Source organism: Dipodomys ordii, unplaced genomic scaffold (genome assembly GCF_000151885.1).
Source record: "Dipodomys ordii isolate 6190 unplaced genomic scaffold, Dord_2.0 Scaffold2, whole genome shotgun sequence".
Classification (NCBI taxonomy): domain Eukaryota; kingdom Metazoa; phylum Chordata; class Mammalia; order Rodentia; family Heteromyidae; genus Dipodomys; species Dipodomys ordii.
Window position 1 is genome coordinate 2,208,109 of NW_012267218.1, and position 23,696 is coordinate 2,231,804.

The 23,696-nt window shown below is 47.3% G+C and overlaps 1 protein-coding gene across 1 annotated transcript; it reads right to left on the reverse strand.

The window, feature by feature from the left end:
- Nucleotides 1-207: 207 nt before the first annotated feature.
- Rcor1 (REST corepressor 1) lies at nucleotides 208-23,696 on the reverse strand. The gene is made up of 9 exons (XM_013012978.1): nucleotides 23,592-23,696; nucleotides 22,729-22,890; nucleotides 21,327-21,445; nucleotides 16,653-16,731; nucleotides 13,710-13,904; nucleotides 9,348-9,425; nucleotides 8,845-8,902; nucleotides 7,785-8,014; nucleotides 208-4,074 (listed from the first exon to the last, which is right to left on the reverse strand). The coding sequence occupies exons 1-9, from the start codon at nucleotides 23,694-23,696 to the stop codon at nucleotides 4,033-4,035; spliced, it is 1,068 nt and encodes a 355-aa protein (XP_012868432.1). The 3' UTR covers nucleotides 208-4,032.

The following is a 23,696-nucleotide window of genomic DNA, read 5'->3' on the forward strand; positions in this document are numbered from 1 at the left end:
GCTGAAGACGACTGGGAGGCCGCCAGGGACCAGCTCAGAGGTCAGGCACCGCTGAAGACGGACTGCGCGGCTGCCTCAGAGGTCAAGTTCTGGGACGTTGCACATACCAAGCCCCCCCAGGCCTGCTCAGAAGGAAGAACAGCACCCCACTTCATATGAGGGTGGAGATGGGGGTGCAGATACTGTTTCGCTTCATATTTTATTACATCAATGGCTTGAAAATTTTTATTTAACTTCAGCAAATATTGGAAATAGAAAAATGAATTCTGCAGAATTTCACAAATCTTCCAATTTCCACTAACAAATTTATCATTCAATGGCTAAGCAATTATAATGCTATGAACATTCACCACAACGTATGTGCTGAAATAGAAAACAGGCAGAGAGACAGGAAAATATTACTTACAACAGCATTATTACAACATATTTTCTTTAAAATTCCAAAGTGGATTTTTATCACTTCAAAAGATATACAGCATTTCCATTATATTTGCAAACTTAACCTTATACATCTTTTAAAATCTTGAAAAAATTTTAAGCAATCTAAAAAGCACTTAGCAAAGTTGTAAGTCTAGATGGTGGAGCACTGTGGGCTCCGGTATAAACTTCGCTGTAGAAGGTGACTGTAAACACTCATTATTTTACAACATGCATAGACTATACTGACCTGCCTTCTTCTCAACTATATAGCGTTCCTGCCATTGTGCTTTACTAAAGTTAGGAAAAGCCACGGAGATCCGGGAGTGGCAGAAAGAGCATTGCACGAGGTCACTAGATTAGATTAGGAGGCTCTAACTACTCCGAGTAATTGGAGGCAAAGATTGCTTGATACCAAAAGCTTGAATCCTGGGTCACTACTCATAGAAACAGGCTAGTGGAGAGAGAGGCTCGTGTTGGGCGTTGGCTCTGTCTTTCCTTTGCTCACATAAAAGCAGGGATCCAGTTAGTGTAATGCACTGTTTGGCTTATTTTTGGTGTACAATTATACCAATAGTACATCTGATATTTAGAAAGACAAAAATAGGGTATAGTTGAAATTTAAAGTGACAATGAGCACGCAGAGTGGCGTGTGATATTTGAGGAACTTTTATATGAACAGAAAGCAACTACTGAATTACTCCAACACAGTAAGCCTTTCGTCTTTTGCGATTAGAGGCTTGTGATCCCAGCGGATCTTATAGATTAAAACCAGTAACTATCTTGAGGAAGCCATGTCTTGACAAACACACAAGACAAGGCAGTGGGCGGACAGTGCTAACCGGCTCCCGCCCACACGCACACCTGACTGTGCGCCCCAGCGGCGACTGGGTGGGCGCCAGCTTCCCAGCTACAGCTACGTTACAGAGACGACCACTGCTGCTCGCCAGTCCACGCGACATTCAAGTAACAGGTGTCTAAATGGTAAGTGAAAAGGACTTTTACCTAAGACTTTACACATCTACACAAAATTAAATAAAACAAACTTTTAATGCATATGCAATACAATTGATCTTTTAGGGATTCCTAAACTAAAAGTTAACTATTATTTGTGTTCATGATACTATATTTTGCACAATAACTTATACTTAGGAGAATTTCCCCCAAAAATATATATAATTATGACATTCACATTGATAATTTTAAGAACACAAAGCTTGAGTGACATTCTATCTGAAGCAGTTACCATGTCCCAAATGCACCCTGCCAACGCACCTAATTCTTGATATGTTAGAGTCTTCACGTACGTAAGACCAGACCACTCAGCTTTGAAAGCTAAGTGGTTTCTTGCATTATCTCACTGGAAAGACAATGTAATAAAAAGTTTAAAGCACAGTGCTGTTTTACACGAGACCGCAGCAAAAGCAGCTAGGCAAAGACCACCTTTCCCCTCTGTCCAATGAGAATGGGCGCCTCTTTCCCCCCAAAGAGCGACCATGATCACGAGCACACTGGCACGTAACTCTTCAGGGCTGGAGGGCGTTCCAAACCAAGAAGCATGCAAGGGGACAGGGCCCAGCCCTGCCGCTCTGGCCTGCCACGCCTCCTGAGGGTTAGCATGAATTCTAGATATTGCCATGAGGGATTAAACTGGAAGGAAAAGAGCCTGGACTTGAAGAAGCCAGACAGAACCACAGACAGAGAGAGAAAGCTGCTGCCTCGGTGCTGGACACAACCCGGTAGCAGGAGCAAGCACTTGAGAAAGCGAGGAGAGCGGAAGGCTGTGGCAGGGGCTTGTGCAAACCGGGCCCCTCCATCTCGCCATTCCCACCGTCTTCCAACTCCACAGCAGGCTGGTGACAAAGACACAAAACTCAGCTGTGCCCAGTGTGGCTTTGCTACCTGCCCTCAGGTCGGACCAGCAGGCCAGGCCCTGGTCCTGATCTTCACAAGTGCTCCCTGGCCAACAAGCGCATGATCAGCCGCAGCAGGACCGGAAAGTCCTGCCGCGCTCCCTGCCCAATGACCTTCCTTCCTCCAGACCTCTCAGAAAGAACGGACACGCCACCAAACCCGAGATTCCTAGCTGAGCCTCTTCCTAAAGGAAAATAAACCCCCAAAATCAGTGGACCTAAGTAAATAGAAAAAGCAAGGTGCTTGAGACTCAAAACACACCAATTTCTAATTGCATATTTAAATTCTTAAAAATTGTTTATGCATTAAAGCATCTACTTTTGTTTCCTTTTTGGTATTCAAAGCAGAAAAAACTATTTCAGCGATGCAACAACCAGGCTCCGTCTTGACTGGCTGACAACCCTCTATCCCAGGCAGGCAGACGGGCGGGCAGGAGGCAGTCTAGTAAGAGAACAGAAGTCTGTAAGGAGCTTCGCTGTTCCTAGCCAGTCCTCTCTAAATGTATTCTGGAGCACTGCAGATGGATTCTTTCCATCCTGGTAGCAGTGGACCAGTACCAATCACTTCTCTGCCCTGAACTCTGCTGAGAAGGGAGGCCATGATGTTTGTGGGATCACACTGTACACAAAGGACACAAAGGACACACACAGTCACACACAACAGGCCAGGCACACCAAAAGGGTGGGAATAAATGGTGTGTCTCTTGTAAAAAACCATCTCCAGCTATTCTAATGTCCTGCACTAGCCTGACATTTAAAAATCCTCACTGTCAGAACCTCCAGCTCCTGCCACGTCTTGTCTCAGCGATGTTCTCTTTGGCAAGCAATAAACATTAAATAAGACACTTCAACAGAAAAGGATTGATAACATGGTTGCCAAAAGGAGAAGGCACCAATTCCAAATGTACAAGCACCAGGTACAGTGATATGGACCGAATCTCTCGGGGTGGGGTGGTGGCAATGGTGGCTGGGGGATCAGGAAGAGATGGGGTGCACCCACCCTGGGATCGCAATGCTGAAGGCTGAAGGCAGAAAGCGCCGAGGTCCGTATTCCTGGTAAACTACAGTGTCCAAGGACAGTGGCTGTGAGTGAGCCACGTGGGAAGGGAGAAAGGCGTAGCATTAGAGGAAAAGGGGAAGGGCACCCAGTTTCTAAACCGTAGCTCTACACTTAGGGGGCGGTGAGCGGCATCAGGATGGCTGGTACAATAAAGATTGTGAGTCTGCCAATAAACGTTTGATTTCCAAGGAAGCATGATATTACTTAGGTGGCTGCCCCCAAAAAGAACAAGGAGCTTTCTAGAAGGCCAGCAGGGCTGGTTACTCGGAGAATCGCAATACGCACAAAGTAGAAAGTGCGGGCCATGCAAGGGCGGAGCCAGGCCCTCCATCACGCCCTGCCCTGCGCGGCGCTGCGCGCTAGGGCGGGGTGGGGGTGGGGAGCGTGCAGCCGTGGGCCCCAGCACGTCGGCCGGCGGCCGAGTGGGATGCAGCGGAGCTCTCTGAGAAGTGGCGCCAACATGGAGGAACGAGCAAGGACTTAAGGCAGATGTAGTGCAGGACTGGAAGTGTATGCCTTTTTTGGTAATAGCTGCTTGTCCACAGAGATGTGATGCAGATGGCTAGGTGATGTCTTGTAATACCTGATATCCTGGATAACATCGTGGAGTCCATACCAAGTGCTCCGAGCCCCCTGCGGCGCTCACGAGGCCGAGGCGTATCTCACATCGAGGACGGAAGCAGTCTGCAGGAGAGGAAAAGGAAGGAAAGATCAAAGACCAGGGAAAGGCACACAGCTATGGCTGGGTGCTCTGTGGGGGGAGAAGGTACATGTCACCAACCCCACATGGCAGACGCAGTGCCTGGCTGCACAAGCGCTTCCTAGGTGGGGAGCGTGCGAGTGTGGACGCACGCGTTCCCATCCACAGCAGTGTGCTCCTCGGTGAAGAAAGGACAGCGCAGGAGCACAATGCTGGCTGAACAGTGCGGAAGTGGCAACGATTCATTGTCCAGAGACAGGTGGTAGCAGCCACTAATTCCTGCCAGAAGACAGAATGCCCTCTGGGGAAGCTGCCAGGCTGCGAATCCAAAATCCAAGAATACCGCTGCTTCAGGGTGGTGCTGAGACAGAACTGAGATAGTCCTGCCAGAACTCTCCTTGTTGGCAATACATCCTAATTTTCAGCAAGACTCTAACCTGCCACCTCTCCAATTGGTAATTCCATCTTTACATAAAGGAGGATGTCAATGACCACTAGCTGTTGGTTATACATGCTTTCTCTTCTCGAGTGCTTTTTTCCTTCCATCTCTATATATGGAAGTCCTGGGCTCAAATTCAGAGCTCAGGCTCTGTCCCTGAGCCTCTTGGTGCTCAAAGCTAGTACTCATTTGAGCCACAGCGCTACTTCCAGCTTTGTTGTTTATATAGTTCTGAGGATGAACCCAGTGCTTCATGCTTGCTAGGCAAGCACTCTACCACTGAGCCACTTTCCTAGCCCCTCCAAATATTTCTTTTTTGAGATTAAGTGACTACATAAATTTCACAATACTGTGGCATAGTTATACTTAGCTAAAGTCACAACACTCTCTGGTGGCTCACACCTGCAATCCTAGCTACTCGGGAGGCTGAGATCTGAAGATCATGGTTCAAGGCCAGACCAGGTAGGAAAGTCCGTGAGACTCTTATCTCTAATAAACCACCAGAAAACGAGAAGAGGCACTGTGGCTCAAGTGGTAGAGCGCTGGCCTTGAGCTGAAGAGCTGAGGGACAGCGCCCAGGCCCAGAGTTCAAGCCTCACGACCGACAAAATAAAGTCACAAACACATTTTAACCATCACAATGATAATCATCATCTTAATCTACAAAGCTTATGAACTCTATGAACTTTAATAATAAAACGGTTTCTTCCGAAGTGGGTGGTAGGTACGTTGCTTAGCATCAGCTCTTCTCTTCCACGCTTTCCTCCCATCACAGCCTGAAGCTGCTTAGTTCACCTCTGCTGTACTTTCTCACCTGCTTTCCACCGACTGACTCTATGCCCTCCTCCCAGCAGCCTCAGGTGTGCGTGTGTACACGGTACGTAAGGTAAAGAATACAGTCATCTAGAAGTGCTAAGACCAATTTAGAAGTCCTTTCTTTCCTTGTCTTTGGGGTTCTGGCAGTCTGTAGATGATTGGGTGTCTTCTGGCTTCACTGTGTATGGGTGTCCTCTGGCTTCACTGTGTGTGGTGTCCTCTGGCTTCACTGTGTATGGTGTCTTCTGGCTTCACTGTGTATGGTGTCTTCTAGCTTCACTGTGTGTGGGTGTCTTCTAGCTTCACTGTGTGTGGGTGTCCTGTGGCTTCACTGTGTATGGTGTCTTCTGGCTTCACTGTGTATGGTGTCTTCTGGCTTCACTGTGTGTGGGTGTCTTCTGGCTTCACTGTGTGTGGGTGTCCTCTGGCTTCACTGTGTGTGGGTGTCCTCTGGCTTCACTGTGTGTGGGTGTCTTCTGGCTTCACTGTGTATGGGTGTCCTCTGGCTTCACTGTGTATGGTGTCCTCTGGCTTCACTGTGTATGGTGTCCTCTGGCTTCACTGTGTATGGTGTCCTCTGGCTTCACTGTGTATGGTGTCCTGTGGCTTCACTGTGTATGGTGTCCTCTGGCTTCACTGTGTGTGGGTGTCCTCTGGCTTCACTGTGCATGGGTGTCTTGAGTCTTATTTACTTGGTCATCTCACTGCATTTTAAATCTCACATCTGACTATCAGGGAGGACATGCGCCATTTGCCTCTCTGATCTTGGCTTACCTCACACAACATGATTTGTTCTACTTTCATATATTTCTCTGCAAATGCCATTATTTTATCATATCTAATGGCTTTGTTTTTGTTTTTTGGTCTAGTCGTGGGGCCTGAACTCTGGGCCTGGGCGCTGTCCCTCAGCTCTTCAGCTCAAGGCTAACGCTCTACCACTTGAGCCACAGCGCCACTTCCGGCTTTTTTCTTTTTGCTTATGTGGTACTGAGAAATCGAACCCAGGGCCTCATACATGCGAGGCAAGCGCTCTACCACTGAGCCACCTTCCCAGCCCTTATGTTTAGTTTTTTGAGGAAACTCCTGACTGCTTTCCAGAGTGGTTGCACTAGCTTACATTCCCACCAGCAGTGCAGTAGGGTTCCTCTTTCTCCACATCCCTGCCAGCATTTGTCATTGCCTAAATTCAGGATATAGGTCATTCTGACTGGGGTAAGGTAGTATCTCAGGGTGTCTCCCTCTCTCTCTGTTTCTCTCTGTCTATTTAAACAAAGAGCAGCTCAAACAGGTTGACTTCCGACATTCAGAATTTAGAATGGTCAGGCACAGGACGGTGAGCGATGTCCCGTCCAAGCCAGCACTGAAAAAAGGGAGCGGAGGAGAGGAGGGATGGGCTATGACTGAAGTCAGTTTGTTACTAAAGGGGCAATTAACACTAGAACAGAATTACCGCCAAAAAGTCAAAGTCCATTTGCTTTCTCATTTGCTACCAGGTCTCAGGTCTCAAGCTGTCACAAAGTGATGTGTCAGGCGTGCATTCACACAGGCCGGGGGCATTTTCAGGCTTCACTGCTTTTCTAAGGGAAGTGCTCAGAGCCCTTTAAGACCTGACAGGCCCTGTGTGGCCTATGGCTACCCCTTCACTGCCAAGCTCTGGGTGCCAGGATATGGTGCAAAGGGGCAGCAATCACATGCCACCCAGGTGATCACATAAATGGACTGCAGGGGCTGCGGGATGTGTCAGAAAACTAGGCAAATCCTTGAATTATGATGTCAGTGAACAAGCTCAGATGTGCAGTGACGGTCTAGGTCAAGCCTCTCGATGTGTGATCTCTGGGAATGGAGAACAGAGCAGAGCAGGCCAGGCCAGGTGGGAAATGACAAGGGAGCCTGGCACAGGAAGCTCAAGTGTCTCTGGTCAGTCCAATCCTTCACATACCAGCCGATGGGGCAGAGGAAATGGGCACCTCCCTCCCAGAAACGATGGCTCAGCCCCTGGCAGCTGCTGGAGCTGGCAGAGGACATACACAGGCGCTCACCAGTAGGTGGCACAGCTGGGCGGGCCGCGCAGCGTGCTGACGCGGCTATACGCGCCCGTGGGGGTCTCACACGTCTCTGTTGCGATGGGCTCTCTACTGGCCATTGAGGCCAGTGGCTCACCAGTCTCTGCCTAGAGGCAGAGCACATGGATTATGGCATTTTCTGGGAAAAGCTGTTGGCACAGGGAGAGGGAAGGGTGACACCGTCCAAAAAGAAAAATAGTCATAACTTGACGTACGTAACTGTGACTCCCCCCCCCACACTCACCCCCCATACATCACCTTTATAATAACAACAAAAAATAAAAATAAAATTTTAAGCAAGCTGCCAGCACATCTGACAGGGGAAGGTGCATGCCGGTGAACGGCTGTGGGGAAGGGACCGCTGCCGTAGATTTACCTCATCTTCCTCCTCGGGCATCTTGATAGAGCTGTCAGGGGGCTTGGCAGGTCTCTGGTTACTGGGCCCATTGGTCTCTTCTTTACCATGTTCTGCCTCCCATTCTTGTAAAACTTCATCTATGTTGAAGCGGCGTCGATAATTTACAAAGAAATTTTTCACCTGTACCACTGACTTGTTCCCAATCACGTCTGAGATTGCCTGAAAATCTCGCCCGTATTTCCTGATGGCTAGGGAGACAAAGGGCATTTTTTTTAAATGCAAGAGAAAAAACAATCTTTAAGAACCACAATTGAGGGCTGGGAAGGTGGCTCAGTGGTAGAGCCCTTGCCTTGCATGCCTGAGGCCCTGGGTTCGATTCCTCAGCACCACATAAGAAAAAAGAAAAAAGCCGGAAGTGGCGCCGTGGCTCAAGTGGTAGAGCGCTAGCCTTGAGCTGAAGAGCTGAGGGGCAGCGCCCAGGCCCAGAGTTCAGGCCCCACGACCGGACCCAAAAAAAAAAGAACCACAATTGAGCCTTGTCCTTTCATCCTGATAACAAAACATAGAGTACAGGCTTCTGACAGCAGGCGTTCCTGTACATGGTTCACCAGTGGAAAGAGCGCAGCCAACTCAAGAAACGAACACCCCACAGAGGGGCCCTGGACTTGAGTGCCGCCCTGCCACCCACAAACCTGTCTTCCCAGATGTCATATGGCCCCATGGTGGGAATGCATTCTGCATTTTTTTTTATTTTAAGGGGGTCACAGCAGGTCTAATACATTTCCCATCTTAAAATTTTAACACTTCATCTTTTTCTTTTGGGATTTTGTACTTCTTGACTATGCAACACTCAACAAGCAACAGCTGAAGTGTAATACAGCTTACAAAACTGTGGCTTCCAAGTTCATATTTATAACTTGTAAGTCATGGGGAATAAAACAAAACTGAGATATAAAAGCAGAGGAGCTATGGTTAAAGTGTGTGGAGAGAAGGTAGTCGTCACTGGGTGAAAGTGGGGGGGGGGGGACGTCCCCTCCCGAGACCACCCGCCACCCGCAGGCTGTCTGCGGCGCCATACCTTGGACAGCAAGGAGCTGCTCTTCCGTGGTCCACCGGGCATTGCACTTCTGAACGACCTAGACATCCAGACAGATGGTTAGCATATTACATGGAAAAAGAAGTACGTCCTTAAGGAATCTTTCTTTTCCTTGTAGAGAATTTTAACATAACTAGTTTTATAAAATTATGGCTACAACCAGGCGCCGGTGGCTCACACCTGTAATCTTAGCTACTCAGGAGGCTGAGATCTGAGGATTGCGGTTCAAAGCCAGCCCGGGCAGGAAAGTCCGTGAGACTCTTATCTCCAATAAACCGCTAGAAAACTGGAAGTGGTGCTGTCGCTCAAGCAGTAGAGTGCTCGTCTTGAGCTGAAGAGTACAGGACAGCACCCAGGCCCAGAGTTCAAGACCCATGACGGACCAAAAACAAAAAAAAAAATTATGTCTAAACCCTTCATGTCCGACAGCACACACACTGGGGATGCAGCCACACATCAACCTCTGAGACAAGGAGCGATCCTACCTCCGGGAGCCGGTATGGTTCTATTCCACCATCAAGTTTTTCTTTGAGAGCACTATTGGTCTGTTTAATGTTCTGAATCTAAGAAGGAAAAAGATTTTCATTTTACAATTTTTTATAAAGAGAACTAAAAATTAAAAAAAAAAAAAAAAGCAAAGAAGTTCCTAACCCCTGCTGTGGCCACAAGAACCTGGGCGTCTGTCTGTCTAATCAAACTTGCCAGTCTGCTCCCCGGGCAAGAGACAAGGGGCAGCCTCGGCAGGAAGGGGGCAAATGCAGCCCCCTGCCTCCTACCAGGTGACAGTCTGTGCTGCCTACACCTACCTAGAGTCCGACCCAAGAAAGGTAGTGTCTGGGCTTCCCACCACTCACAAAGGCGGTGGAATGATGGGTAACAACAATTGCTAACTGCACAGGCTCCAGAGCAGAGCTGTAGCCACAGCCTCCCGGTTCAGCCCAGAGCAAGTGGTGCAAGCACACACAAGCACACACAAGCACGCACAAGCACGCACAGGCGCGGGCACCTTCAAGAGGGAAAAAAGAATCAACTGTAACATTGTCATGTTTCCATAAGGGGTCTTTCCTCACATTTTTGCTTTGACTCCATGTATCGAACTGTCACTGCCTACATCAATCAGACGCTTCACAGCCATCAAGCCAAAGCTGCTCTGATTTCCAACACGTTTCTGACTGGGCTGACCACAGGAATGCCCTTTGCCCTGCACTCCACCAGCACAGAGGCGCTCCACGCGCAACGCAGCAATGCTGCAGGAGCGCTGTTCCATCTGTTAATAACCACACAAACCAATAAAGGAGTAATAGAAAGAAGACGTCTTTCCCAGGAAAAAAACACCTTACAACACTTAAAAATAGAAGATACTCCAAAAAGAAATGAAGAATAGCAGGATTTTTTTTTGTTTTGGGGGGGGGGTCCGGTCGTGGGGCCTGAACTCTGGGCCTGGGCGCTGTCCCTCAGCTCTTCAGCTCACGGCTAGCGCTCTACCACTTGAGCCACAGCTCCACTTCCGGCTTTTTTCTTTTTGCTTATGTGATGCTGGGGAATCGAACCCAGGGCCTCAGGCAGGCAAGGTAAGTGCTCTACCACTGAGCCACCTTCCCAGCCAAATAGCAGGATTTTAAAGGTAAGGAGAGCTGGGTGCCAGTGCCTTACACCTGTAATACTAGCTACTCAGGAGGCTGATCTGAGGATCGCAGTCCAAAGCCAATCCAAGCAGGAAAGTTTGGGAGATATATCTCCAATAAACCACTCAGAAAACTGGAAGTGGCACTGTAGTTCAAGTGGTAGAGTGCTAGCCTTGCATGCATGAGGCCCTGGGTGTATTCCTCATCACCACATAAGCAGAAAAAGCTGGAAGTGACACTGGCTCAAGTGGTAGAGCACTAGCCTTGAGCTGAAGAGCTGAGGGACAGCGCCCCAGGCCCAGAGTTCAAGCCCCAGGACTGACAAAAAAAAAAAAAAAAAAGATAAGGAGAGAGCAAGATGTGCAGACTGTTTAATAATTCCTTTTTCTAAATAATTTTTAGAAAGGAATTAAAGAAAGCAACGCCCAGCATTTAGGATCAGAACAGCAGTAAGAAGTCAGCTGTCCACACTGGGCCAGCTGAGAAGGAGCCAGGGCGGCACAAGCTGCGAGACAAGAAGATCCATAGACACAAAGGAAACCCGGCGGAGCCGCGCGGCGTGCACCACCTAGCACAACTGCGCACCCTTCCTTTCCTCTTCAGCCTGCGCTCCTGCAAGGCCACTCACTGTCTGCTCGGGCCCGCCAGGCTCTCCCCATGGTGCCTGTGAGGTGAGGCCCGCTGGAGCCAGGAGCAGCATATAGGGTGCCACGTCACAAGGAGCGAGCGAGGGCTGCCCTGCCTCCTGTCCTCTGCTTATTCCCCTGAATACAGACATGATGGCTACAACACATGACCAAAGAAGAGAAGCCAATACACTAGAGAGCCTCAGAGAACCCGGTGCGTCACGGAAGAGATGACGGCTGGACTGATGGCTATGGGGCAAGCATCATTCATGGGCGGCTTGTTTTCAGGTGAGTGTCTCTGACATACCTGGGCTCCTTGCATGACTGGTCACTTTGAGTGTAGAAGGGCACCCGGCAGCAGATGCACTGCTCAGCCATGGCCCTGGCACTGTGGCACACATCTCTTCTCTATGTTATAGACTCTATGCCTTCCCTCCTTAAAATGTCAACTGTTCAGTGGCTGTCTTCAAATTATAACAATTCCTGCCCTTGACCCTGCTCTGAAAACCAAACCATGTTTTAATCTCTCATGGTAGAATAAGGAACCGCTCTATGGAAGAGAGGAGCCTCTTTCGTTTGTTTGTTTTTTTTTTTTTTGGGGCCAGTTGTGGGGCTTGAACTCTGGGCCTAAGTGCTGTCCCTATGCTCTTCAGCTCAAGGTGAGCGCTCTACTGCTTGAGCCACAGCACCACTTCCGGTTTTCTAGTGCTTTGCAGAGGACTGGAGAGGGATAGGAGCTCCCGGCTCAGCAGAGATCTTGCTGCTCACAGAGGTTAACAGGCTGTGGCAGCCACCCTGACAGATCCTGGGAGATCAGGCTGAAAGAATTAATCTCCTCCTCAGAAAAGAGGCCCAGGAAGATTAAGTGATTCTCCTAAGATTAGAACACAGCTGTGCCAGTCCGTGATTCTAGTTCTGGGGCCTTGCTCGGCCAAGCCAGTACTGCCTCCTACCCCAACACAGTGGCCACAGACCCCCACCCCTTCTCACTGGGAAATCACAGCTGCCTCCCATCTAAACTTTCAAGGACACCATCAAGACTAACAAGGCAAAAGCCGCAAAATTCACAACTAAAGGGCAGCTGCAATCTGCTGATGGCTTTCTAGAACTAAAGAGAAAGAATTAATGAGTTACCAGTACTAGATTATCATGCTGAATTTTCAGTCTGAGTGTACTCTGCAAACTGAAGTGATAAGTCCTTTCTACACGGAATTTCAGAAGATCCTTACAAATATATTATAGCCTGGCGTCACTCAGGAACTGAGATCTGAGAATTGAGGTTCAAAGCCAGACTGGGCAGCAAAGACCATGAGACTCTTATCTCCAATTAACCACCAGAATGCCAGAAGCAGAGCTTTGGCCTATGTTGCAGAGTACTAGCCTTGAGCAAAAAAGTTTGGGAACAGCACCCAGGCCCTAGGAGCAAGCCCCAGAACCACCACAAAAACAAAAACAAACCAACAAAACCAAAAATTCTCTACAGAACACCAAACACCAAGGAGTGATTCTAGCAGAGGACGCACAAGCTTGTGCACAGAAAGCAACACAACACACACACACTGAAGGCCTGAAAGGGAGAGCGTGCACCTCCACTCAGAAGATTCAATGAGCCGGGCGCTGGTGGCTCACGACTGTAATCCTAGCTACTCAGGAGGCTGAGATCTGAGGATCGTACTTCAAAGTCAGCCCAGGCAGGAAAGGCCGTGAGACTCTTATCTCCAATAAACCACTCAGAAAAATGGCAGTGGCACTGTGGCTTAAGTGGCAGAGCACTAGCCTTGAGCTGAAAAACTGAGGGACAGTGCACAGGCCCAGTTTAAGACCTATAACTGACCAAAAAAAAAAAAGACTCAATGAGGACAGCAAGTCCATAGCTAAAACAACATCCCAATCATAATGCTAACAGAATTGTTCTTGGAAATTTACAAAATTTCCATTTTTATATGGAAATATAAAAAGCCAGGGATTAAAAAAAAAAAGGTATAGGAAGCTGGGCACTGGTTGTTCACACCTATAATCCTTGCTACTCAAAGAGGCTGAGAAGTGAGGATCCCGGTTATAAGCCAGCCAGGGTGGAAAAGTCTATGAGACTCTTCATCTCCAATTAACCACCAAAAAGCAGGAAGTGGACTTGGGCTCAAGTGGTAGAGTACTTGCCCTGAGAGAAAAAAAAGGTAGCCAACAGGTTCATCTCAGCCAATGAAAGCTGAGGTGGTGGCACACACCTGTCATCACCGCAGGAGAACCACACACAGTCCACACTAACCCAGGCATAAACATGAGACCCAATGTGGAAAACAACTAAAGGGAAAAGCATGTGGGGCACAGGTCGAGTGATAGAATGCCATTTCAGCAAGTTCAAGAGCTTGCACATATAGCCGTCATTATATACACATACACGTACATACACATAAATGTACTGTATATAAACTTAACATCCATATACTTGTCTCCTCTGTTCATTTCGTTAGGAACAAAGTGCTCTTTTAGGGGTGGTGTCTGTGTGAACGGCAGCCACACCTCTGGGATGTGCACTTGGCTGGCGGTGTCACTGCACGCACGGTGGCAGCTGCCATCGTGGCTGGTGGGACAGTACCTGTCGTTTGATGGAGATCAGCTCCATGTCCAGCTGTCTCAGCACCGTGGTGGCAGCCGTGGCATTGGCAGAAACCGCTTCCACGTCTTCTTGAGAAAGAAACATTCCTCGCGGAGGTTTCCTTTTCGCTCGATTTTTGGCCTGTGTGCTATGTTTTTCTTTTTTTACCTGAGGAACTGCCTCAGTAGGCGGTGCCTGCATGATATATATATTAGAAATATGAAAGTGTAAAACAGAAATGAACAGTGCAAAGCCTATGTCCTTAATATAGCCCCAAATGACCCAAAACAAATACTACGCTGCGTCTAAATCCCCATTGTGGTCAGCAGCCACAGACTGGCCTGGGGATTCTTATTGTTCCTCCTTTCTCTCTTTCCGCCTCTGATAGTAACAGGCAGAAAAACAACTTGTGTTCTCTGTGAGCTCTGTGGCCCTATCTTTATCAAATGGGAAGTGAAGCAGGAATAATTCTATCTCACTACTCTTCTCCAGCAATACAGACCTCTATATGCCACAGACAGAAAAAATAGGCTCTGTAAATTTTGTTAATTAGGTGCTTGTTAGTAAGGTACTGAGGCTTAAATCAGGTCCTTGCACTCTCGTTTGGCTTTGATTGCTGGTACAGCTGTGCTCTACCATTGTGCGCTCTCCTTCCAGCCCAGCACTCTGCTGATTAATAGAGGACAGGAGCCTCAGGTGCTAGGACTTCAGCAGCTCTCACCCGGCAGCCATCAGCACCAGGTGCTATGTGTGTATCTTTAACTCATCTGGAATACGAACTTTTAGGCCTCACAACTGTAATCTTAGCTACTCCAGAAGTGAAGATTGGAGAATCAAATTGGACAAAAAATAAAATTAAAGTTAAAAGAAATTTGGCAAGAGCCTATCTCTGGGGTGGTGACTCACTTCTGTTATCTTGTATAGAAGGCCAGAGGTAAGAAGATCTTCATTTAAAGTCAGTCCCTGGCAAATACTCAAAACCCTATCTCCATAATAACTAAAGCCAAGGGACTGGGAAGGTGACTAGTGGTAGAGTGCCTGCCTACCATGCAGGAAGCCCTGGGTTAAATTCCTCAGTAGCACATAAACAGAAAAAGCAGGGAGGGACACCGTGGCTCAAGTGGCAGAGTGCTAGCCTTGACTAAAAGAAGCTCAGGGTAGTGCCCAGGCCCTGAATATGAGCCCCAGGACTGGCAAGAAAAAAAAAAGACTAGAGGAATGGCTCAAGTTGTACAGTGCCTGCCTAGTGCATGCAAGGCTATGGACTTAAACTCCAGTAAGCAACCAAAACACAAACTGTAATATGAACTATGACCTTCTCTGCATATCACTGCTGGATGCTGGTGGCTGACACCTGCAATCCTAGCTTCTCAGGAGGCTGAGACCTGAAGATCACAGGTCAAAAACAGCCCAGGAAGAAAAGCATTCATAGTTTCCAATTAAGCACCAAGGAGGAAGTGGGAGTGAGCCAAGTGCAGACACAGTCTTGAGCAAAAGCCACGTGAGAGCTGCGGCTCTGAGCGGAGCTCAGCACAGGCACCACACATCCACACATCCAAGACATGCTAACTTTTCTGTGTTTCCTCAAAAATAAAGAGTTCCCAAACTGGGGGCTGGGAAGGTGGCTCAGTGGTAGAGCTCTTGCCTTCCATGCATGAGGCCCTGGGTTTGATTCCTCAGCACCAAGAAAAAAGCTGGAAGTGGCGCTGTGACTCAAGTGGTAGAGCACTAGCCTTGAGCTGAAGGACAGCGCCCAGGCCCAGAGTTCAGGCCCCATGACCAGACCCCCCCCCCAAAAAAAAAGAATTCCCAAACTGAAACACAACAAAATCTTGGCAAGACAAGGACTGTCTTGCTAGTAATCATTTTAAGAAGAATAAGTTCCAACAATTGCTCATGACTGATCTCCTTTTGCTAGGGTAACATTTGCTAATAGAACTACTGAAGTGGATTTTTGCTTCAAATTTTAAAAACTAAAATACAAAATACAAACTAAGATCTATGATAGTAATGGCAATTTCTGAAGTGATAATAACATAAAAATATTAGCAGGCACAAACTATGTTCTGAATAGCACTGTTTTATAAAGACTACCCAATGACCTGTGTGTGTTGTTAATAGCATTATACATTTAAAAGAAATTAAGATTTAGCCAATTTTCTTTTTGAGTCAGAAATTGTGCTATGATATAAATAAGAATTATAGAAAAGTCTCTCCTTGTTCATTTTAAATACCTCAAAGTCTCTAGTAAGTAGCAATCTATCAAAACAAAGTCCACTCAAAATTCCAAGTACAACATCCTAAACCATGCGATTGAGTTAACTCTTAGACCTTGTCATTCAGGCACTCCTATAAATCATTTGCAAAAATACCATCCAGACAAAAGACAGACACCCATATGAAAACACCAACAGTCATATGCAATTGAAGGAGCTCATGAGCTGCTTAAGTTCAGAGTCTTCAAAAAACATCTCTTGTGCAACGATATATATTTTTTTTTGGCCGGGTGTCGGTGGGTGGGTAGGGGATGAGGGGGTGTCGGTGGTGGGTCTTGAATTCTGGGCCTGGGCTCTTCCTGAGCTCTCAGCCCCAGGAGAGCGCTCTACCACTTGAGCCAAAGCTCCACTTCTGGTTTTCTGGTGGTTCATTGGAGATCAGAGTCTCACAGACTTTCCTGCCCAGGCTGGCTTTGAACCACATCCTCAGATCTCAGTCTCCTGAGTAGCAAGGATGACAGGCATGAGCCACCGGCACCTGGCTTTTGTTTTCCTATAAAGGTTCTTTTACTTATGATTCCTGGCAAACAGAATTCTAAGTTACATAAAGTTAAGTTGGCAATAAAGTCCTAACAGGAACTTTTCACACGGCACTTAATGTACTAGGGAGAATGCGCAGAAAAACCAGTGATGAGGTTCCTTTGCCTGAGCAATTGTAGGGCAGTACCTCCTTTTTGCTCTCCTTGTTCTGATCAATCTCAATGTCAATGGGGTTACTTCCGTTTGTGTCTTCCAGTTCATCCTCACTGGAAGACAAGAAAAAATTACTAAAAGGTTATTCTGGATTAATTCTAGTTCATATAAAAATATAACTCGAAACTTGATTTAGTGACAAGTTTAATGTAAAATTACTCTACATGACCTCAGACTGCTGAGACAAAAACGGTTCATAATTCAAACTGAACAGCAACCATTTCATAGTTCTACTGGAGGTCTAGGCTATGGTTAAGCAGCAAGACAAAGAGCTTCTACAAGAATCAACAAACTTAGCAACAAGTACCAATCCATTTTCAAGTCCCAACTTTCTGTTCACAGTCACAAAAAGCCTGAGGCTTTTGGTGACCTGCATATTTTGTGTGTGTGTGTGTGTGTGTTTTCCTGGCAGTATTGGGAATTGAACACAGGCCCACACTCAACCACTGAAGTGATGACTCCTAGTCCTCTGATGGGGGAGCATGGTTTAAGGGCAAAAACTCTGTAGCATCCATGCTAACAGGTCAGGTGGACATGGTGGTAAACTTCTGTAATCCCAGCTAAGCAGACAGGAAAGACAGGTAGGAAGATGGTGACCAGAGGGGACAAGATGACCTGAAAAATAACCGAAGGGGAACAGAAGTGTGTTGGGGGTGAGGGGTGGGGGGAGTGCGGGGTCATGCCTGACACTGGGCCAAGTTCAAACACCAGTACTGCCATTAAAACAGCGACGACTTGCAGTGGCCTGGCACTTCAAAGATCCACCCGCTGTGCTTGCTGGGAAGTGTTTTATTTTTAGGAGGAACAGAGTCAGGCTCCCTGCCCCCAGAGAACTGGGACGGTGGTGGAAGAGGGGAGTTCAGAGCCAGCCTCCACTGTGTCCCCGTCCCCATCTCTACCAAGCAAGGAGAGGCTCTAGGGGGAGAGTGTTCAAGACAAGAACCAGCGGCTACGGCAAGGCCTGTGAGAGCTCAGTAAGCCCTCAAGGGCTGCGGCCAGTGTGTGTCCTCGCAGTGTGCGGTGCACAAGAGGGGTACCCACTCTTCCCCAGCAGCAGTCGTGCGAAGAGAAGCACGTGGGTGTGAAAATGCGGGAATGTCAGCCAGCATGCTAATGTCATAATCAAGGATAATCAATCCCAATCTATCTGACTTAATTTAGATTGCTGCTTAGTAGATTGAACATGCTTGTAGTAACAGATTCAATTTTATAATTAAAATAAATAACATATAAAGGAAGTTAAATATTTAATCAAAAACCAAAGAGTACTAATGCATAAGTAGATCCAATAATATGTATGCAAAAGAACATACATACAAATCAAGATTCATGGTTTTAGTGATGCTTTTTTTTTTTGCCAGTCCTGTGGCCTGAACTCTGGGCCTGGATGCTGTCCCCCAGCTCTTCAGCTCAAGGCTAGTGCTCCAAAACTTGGGCCACAGCGCCCCTTCCAGCCTTTTCTGTTTATGTGGTGCTGAGGAATCAAACCCAGGACCTCATGCATGCAAGGCAAGCTCTCTACCACTAAAGCCACATTTCCAGCCCCATTTTGTTTTTCTGAGAAGGGACTTGCTATCTGAACTTAGTTGGTCAAACTCCTGAGTTCTGGGTTCAAGTGATCCCCTGCCTTAGCATCCTTAGTGCTGGAACTAAGCACTAAGTACCACCACACACCCAGCTTTGGATAAATGTGGTTTTATTATTTTTTTTTGTCAGTCCTGGGTCTTGAACTCTGGGCCTGGGCACTGTCCCTCAGCTCTTCAGCTCAAGGCTAACGCTCTACTACTTGAGCCATAGCACCACTTCCAGCTTTTTCTGTTTATGTAGTATTGGGAATCGAACCCAGGGCCTCATGCTTGCGAGACAAACGCTCTATCACTGAGCCACCTTCCTAGCCCATGGATATGTTCTTAACATCACTACCAATTTACACTTGGTCCCAGAGGTTCGAATTTTCCCAAAAGTGATTTTTTTTTTTTTGGCGGGGGGGGGGGGGGGGGGGGGGGGGAGGGTCTGTCATGGGGCCTGAACTCTGGGCCTCAGCTCTTCAGCTCAAGGCGAGTGCTCTACCACTTGAACCACAGCACTATTTCTGGCTTTTTCTGTTGATGTGGTGCTGACGAATCGAACCCAGGGGTCTCATTCATGTGAGGCAAGCGCTCTACCACTGAGCCACCTTCCCAGCCCCTGACATTCTATTTTCAATGTGTTCTTGCACATAATTTTTCTTTGTAACAAGTAATATACTCTAGAAGGGACATTGGGGATAATGTATTTATTCTCCAATTTATTTTGTACTTTCAACGTACTAAAACAGTATTATTATAGAAAATGTGGAAATACTTTTAAAGGCCACCTTGTGCATATGCACTGCCTTTTGGATGTCAAGCACCTTCAGCTACTATCACCAAAGCAGGCTTGGGAGGAACTAACTCGCCCAGGAGGATGCAAAGTGGGACTTCTGAGCCCAGCCTGGAGTCCATTCTGATTGCTGAAGAGATGGCACTGTCACTGCCCGCAGCTATGGACGGCTGAGGAAATGGCGGCTAACACACACCTTCCCTTACTAGGCGTAGGGAGCTTCTCTTCACTCCGATGATCCAGGGTGGGTGCGGCTCAGTGGTAGAGCATAGGTCTAGCATGTGCAAGGCCCTACATTTAATCCCCAGCGTGGGGGAGGAAGGGGAGATGACAAAGGGAACTACAGAGGAAAGGAGAGGAGAAGGAAAGGGGCCAGAAGAGAGTGGGGACAGAAAGAGAGGAGAAGGCAGAGGGGGAGAGAGAGAGAACTCCAAACTAATAGCAAGAACAAAACTAAATAAATGTATTATTATTATTATTTTTTTTTTTTTTGCTGGTCCCAGGGCTTGAAGCCAGGGCCCGGGTGCTGTCCCGGAACTTCCTTTTTTGTTCAAGACTAGCCCTCTACAACTTGAGCCACAGCTCTTCTTCTAGCTTTATCTGTGATTAATTGGAGATAAAAGGTTCGTGGGCTTTCCTGCCTTGATTGCCTTTGAACTGAGATCCTCAGATCTCAGCCTCCTGAGTAGCTAGGATTACATATGTAAGCCACAAGCAACTGGCAAAACTAAATAAATGTCTTTTTAAGAAATTAAAGAAGGGGGCTGGGAAGGTGGCTCAGTGGTAGAGCGCTTGCCTTGTATGCATGAAGCCCTGGGTTTGATTCCTCAGCACCACATAAACAGAAAAAGCCAGAAGTGGTGGTGGCTCAAGTGGTAGAACTCAGGGACAGTACTCAGGCCCAGAATTCAGGCTCCATGACCAACAACAACGAAAGAAGCAAAGGGTGAGTGGGAGGCCCTAAGTTCCAGCCCCGATACTCACACCAAAAAAAAACCCAACAAACAAAACAAAAACCCACACACAAAACTCGCACAAACAAGACAGATAGGTAGATGGGTCAACAAAGGGAAAGGAAATCTAAACTTAATTTTTATTAGTATTATTATTATTTTTTGGGTCCAGTCGTGGGGCCTGAACAATGGGCTTGGGCGCTGTCCCTCAGCTTTTCAGCTCAAGGCTAGCGCTCTACCACTTGAGCCACAGCACCATTTCTGGCTTCTTTCTTTTTGCTTATGTGGTGCTAAGGAATCGAACCCAGGGCCTCATGCATGCAAGGCAAGCGCTCTACCACTGGAGCCACCTTCTCGGCCCCTTTCTAGTGGTCTATTAGAGATAAGAGTCTCACAGAAGCCAGGTGCCAGTGGCTCATGCCTGTAATCCTAGCTACTTAGGAGGCTGAGATCTGAGGATCTCTGTTCAAAGCCAGCCCGGGCAGGAAAGTCCGAGAGACTCTTATCTCCAATAAACCATTAGAAAACCGGAAGTGGTGCTGTGGCTCAAGCAGTGTAGAGCACTCGCCTTGAGCTGAAGAGCACAGGACAGGGCCCAAGCCCCACACTGACAAAAGACAAAAAAAAAAAAAAAAGTCTCACAGTAGCTAGGATACAGGTGACTGGCTTTAATTTTATTTTTGTTGGTTGTGGGGCTTGTACTGAGGGTCTGGACAATGTCCATAAGCCTCTTTGTGCTCAAGGATAGCACTCCACTAATTGAGCCACAGTGCCACTTCCAGTTTTCTGGTTATTTAGTGGAGTTAAGAGTCTTACAGGGGCTGGGAAGGTAGCTCAGTGGTAGAGCGCTTGCCTTGCATGCATGAGGCCCTGGGTTTGATTCCTCAGTACCACATAAGCAAAAAGAAAAAAGCCAGAAGTAGCGCTGTGGCTCAAGTGGTAGAGCGCTAGCCTTGAGCTGAAGAGCTGAGGGACAGTGCCCAGGCCCAGAGTTCAGGCCCCACGACTGGACCCCCCAAAAAAAGTCTTACAGACTTTCCTACCCAGGCTGGCTTTGAACCTCAATTCTCATATCTCAGTGTCCCAAGTAGCTAAGATTACCACCGTGGGCCAATGGTGCACACCTGGCTATGTGTTTTTATGAAAAGGAGTGAAAGCTTTCATCTGTGCTTTAGTTCACGCATTCAAACCCAGTGGCTTCAGCTGCAGGGAATGAGCGCTCTGCTTCCCAGCGCTGCGCGATGTTGTCAGGAGAAGAAATGCGTGTAAGCTGTGCTGTCAGGATGGTTAGCTTTCTCCCGTGTGCTTTGGCTGACACCCCAGTCGGCGCTCACCTCTCTTCCCGCTCCCGCTTTTGTTTCCGGGCATGTCGGTCCATCACGCTGGTTTTAGTTCTTGTCTTCTTCCAAGAGTAGTAAAATTTCACCAAACTCGCTATAGATTTATCAGGAAGCTAAATGTAAAAAAATGAGTTGGCTTAGGTTTGACACTCATCTTTACCAGTCAAATCCAATTAGATGTATTTAATAAGGGTTACTCTCACTTATGCAGAAATGTCTGAATTCACATCCTTTCTTTTCTGATAAGGAAAAACATTGACAAAATGAATTCTCTATACAGACAATAACACAGGTTACTCAAGTGTGCAATGCCAAATAAAGAATTGTGAAATCAGGTTATAATTTTTTTTCATATAATCCATGTCCTTAACGTACCTTTTGGTGCAATTTTTAAAGATTCATTTTAACATTAATGCAACCGTCAGTAAGATTTAAGTTGGAATCTACCCAAATAGCTTTTTCTCTCCCTCAGTTGTGGTACTTAAACTCTGGGCCTGGGCACAGTCCCTGAGCTCTTCAGCTCAAGCAAGTGCTCTCTTTCTCTACCACTGGAACCACAAAGCCACTTCCGGTTTTCTGGTGGTTAATTGGAGATGAGTCTCAGGAAGCTGGACACTGGTGGCTCTCTCATCCTAGCTACTCAAGAGGCTGATATTTGGGGATCGAGGTCAAAGCCAGCCCAGGCAGAAAAGTCTTATTTCCAATAAACCACTCAGAAGTGCTGCCTTGAGCTGAAGAGCTGAGGGACAGTACCCAGACTCAGAGTTTAAGCCCCACAACTGACAAAAAAATAGTAAGTCTCACAGACTTTCCTGCCCAGGCTGGCTTTGAACCGCAATCCTCAGATCGCCGCCTTTTGAGTAGCTACAATGACTGGAGTGAGCCACTGGCGCCTGGCTTCAAATAGCTTTTTTTCTGTTTGGTGCCAGTACTGGAGCCTGAACTCAGTCCTTCATGCCTTTGAGAGGTTTTTCTGCTCAAGGCTGGGACTCTACCACTTCAGCCACAACTCTACTTCCTACTTCCTGCTCTTTGCGTTAACTGGAGAAGAGAGTCGAGGTTATCTGCCAGAAATGGTTCTGAACCTGCATACCTAAGTATCTGGTATTATGGGTGAGAACCAACACCACCTAGCAAACAGTTTTCCACTGCCCTGCTGGCAGGAGCATGGGTAGACTCATCAAGCAGAACTGGGGGAGGGGCGGTGACAGCAGCTGTCACTCCAGGGGAAGAAAGGCTCACTGCAGTGGGAACTTTCCCAGCCACAGAGCAGCACTAGCAAGCCATTCTTTCCCTAAAGCAATCGTTATAAATGAAAACTTTTGAGATTGAGGTTGTCTTTCACACAAGCTTCAAAGTAGAGACTAATACAAAAACAACACAAAGCACCACTTACCATCTGTTGGATTCTGTGGAAAGTTTTCCCATGAAAACTGAAGGCTTGCTCAAATAATACTTTATCTTCCACAGTCCATTCATCTGGGAAGGGGGTGAAGTTGGGCAAATCAGCCAAGGACTTTTCAATATTATGCTTATGCCAAAAGAGCATCCCAAGAGCCTAGAAAAATTAAATCAGTGAAATATTAGATCAGCCAAGAAACTGATGGAAGCCATGTGTAGCTTTCCATCCAGACGAGCGTCTGGCCACTGCGCTGACATCTTCCTCCCCTTTCGGTTTGTTCATTACTGGCAGCGCTGGCAGGGGTTGAACTTAGGCTTTCACACTTGATAGTGTCAGTCCTGGGGTTTGAACTCAGGCCCTGGGCACTGTCCTCCAGCTTTTTTGTTAAAGGCTAGTGCTTTACCACTTGAGCCACAACTCTACTTCCAGCTTTTTTTTTTTGGCTGACTAATTTTGTCTGGCCTCAAACCATGAATCAGAATCTCAGCCTCTTGAGCCCCAGGTCACAGGCATTCTTAGTGCCCTTTACTTCAGGACTAGCCTTGGTATGCAATCTTCCTATCTCTATTGCCCCCCACCTAGCTGGAATTACAGGGACCTACTACATGCCTGGATTGTGTGTTGAAATAGGTTCTCAGCCAGGCCTGGGTTCAAACTTTGATTCTTTTCCTATCTGCCGCTGCAACAGCTGAAATTACAGATGTGCCCCATCATCCAGTCTTTTATTGTAATAAAATCGTAAGACATGAAGTATCACCTCAACCACTTTAGTGTACTGCATATATTTAGCATTAGGTAGGGTCAGAGAATCTGTCCAGTTTTCATTTCGTTTTGATGTTCTGGAGACAGAATCTCACTATGGTGCCCCACTGGAGCTTAACTCCTGATCCTCTGGCAGACTCGAACTGCAGGCAGGTGCTACCGCAGCCTCGGTCCTTTGTGACTGGCTTATCAAGGTCCAT

What these genes read in the sequence shown, in the direction of transcription:
- Rcor1 (XM_013012978.1), bottom strand. Translation starts at nt 23,696, where the DNA reads ATGGACCTTGATAAGCCAGTCACAAAGGACCGAGGCTGCGGTAGCACC. An exon ending in TGATCTCCATCAAACGACAG is followed by an intron (nt 9,426 to 13,709) that starts GTACTGTCCCAC and finishes TTTCCTTCTTAG; the next exon opens with ATTCAGAACATTAAACAGAC. An exon ending in AACCATACCGGCTCCCGGAG is followed by an intron (nt 8,903 to 9,347) that starts GTAGGATCGCTC and finishes CTGGATGTCTAG; the next exon opens with GTCGTTCAGAAGTGCAATGC.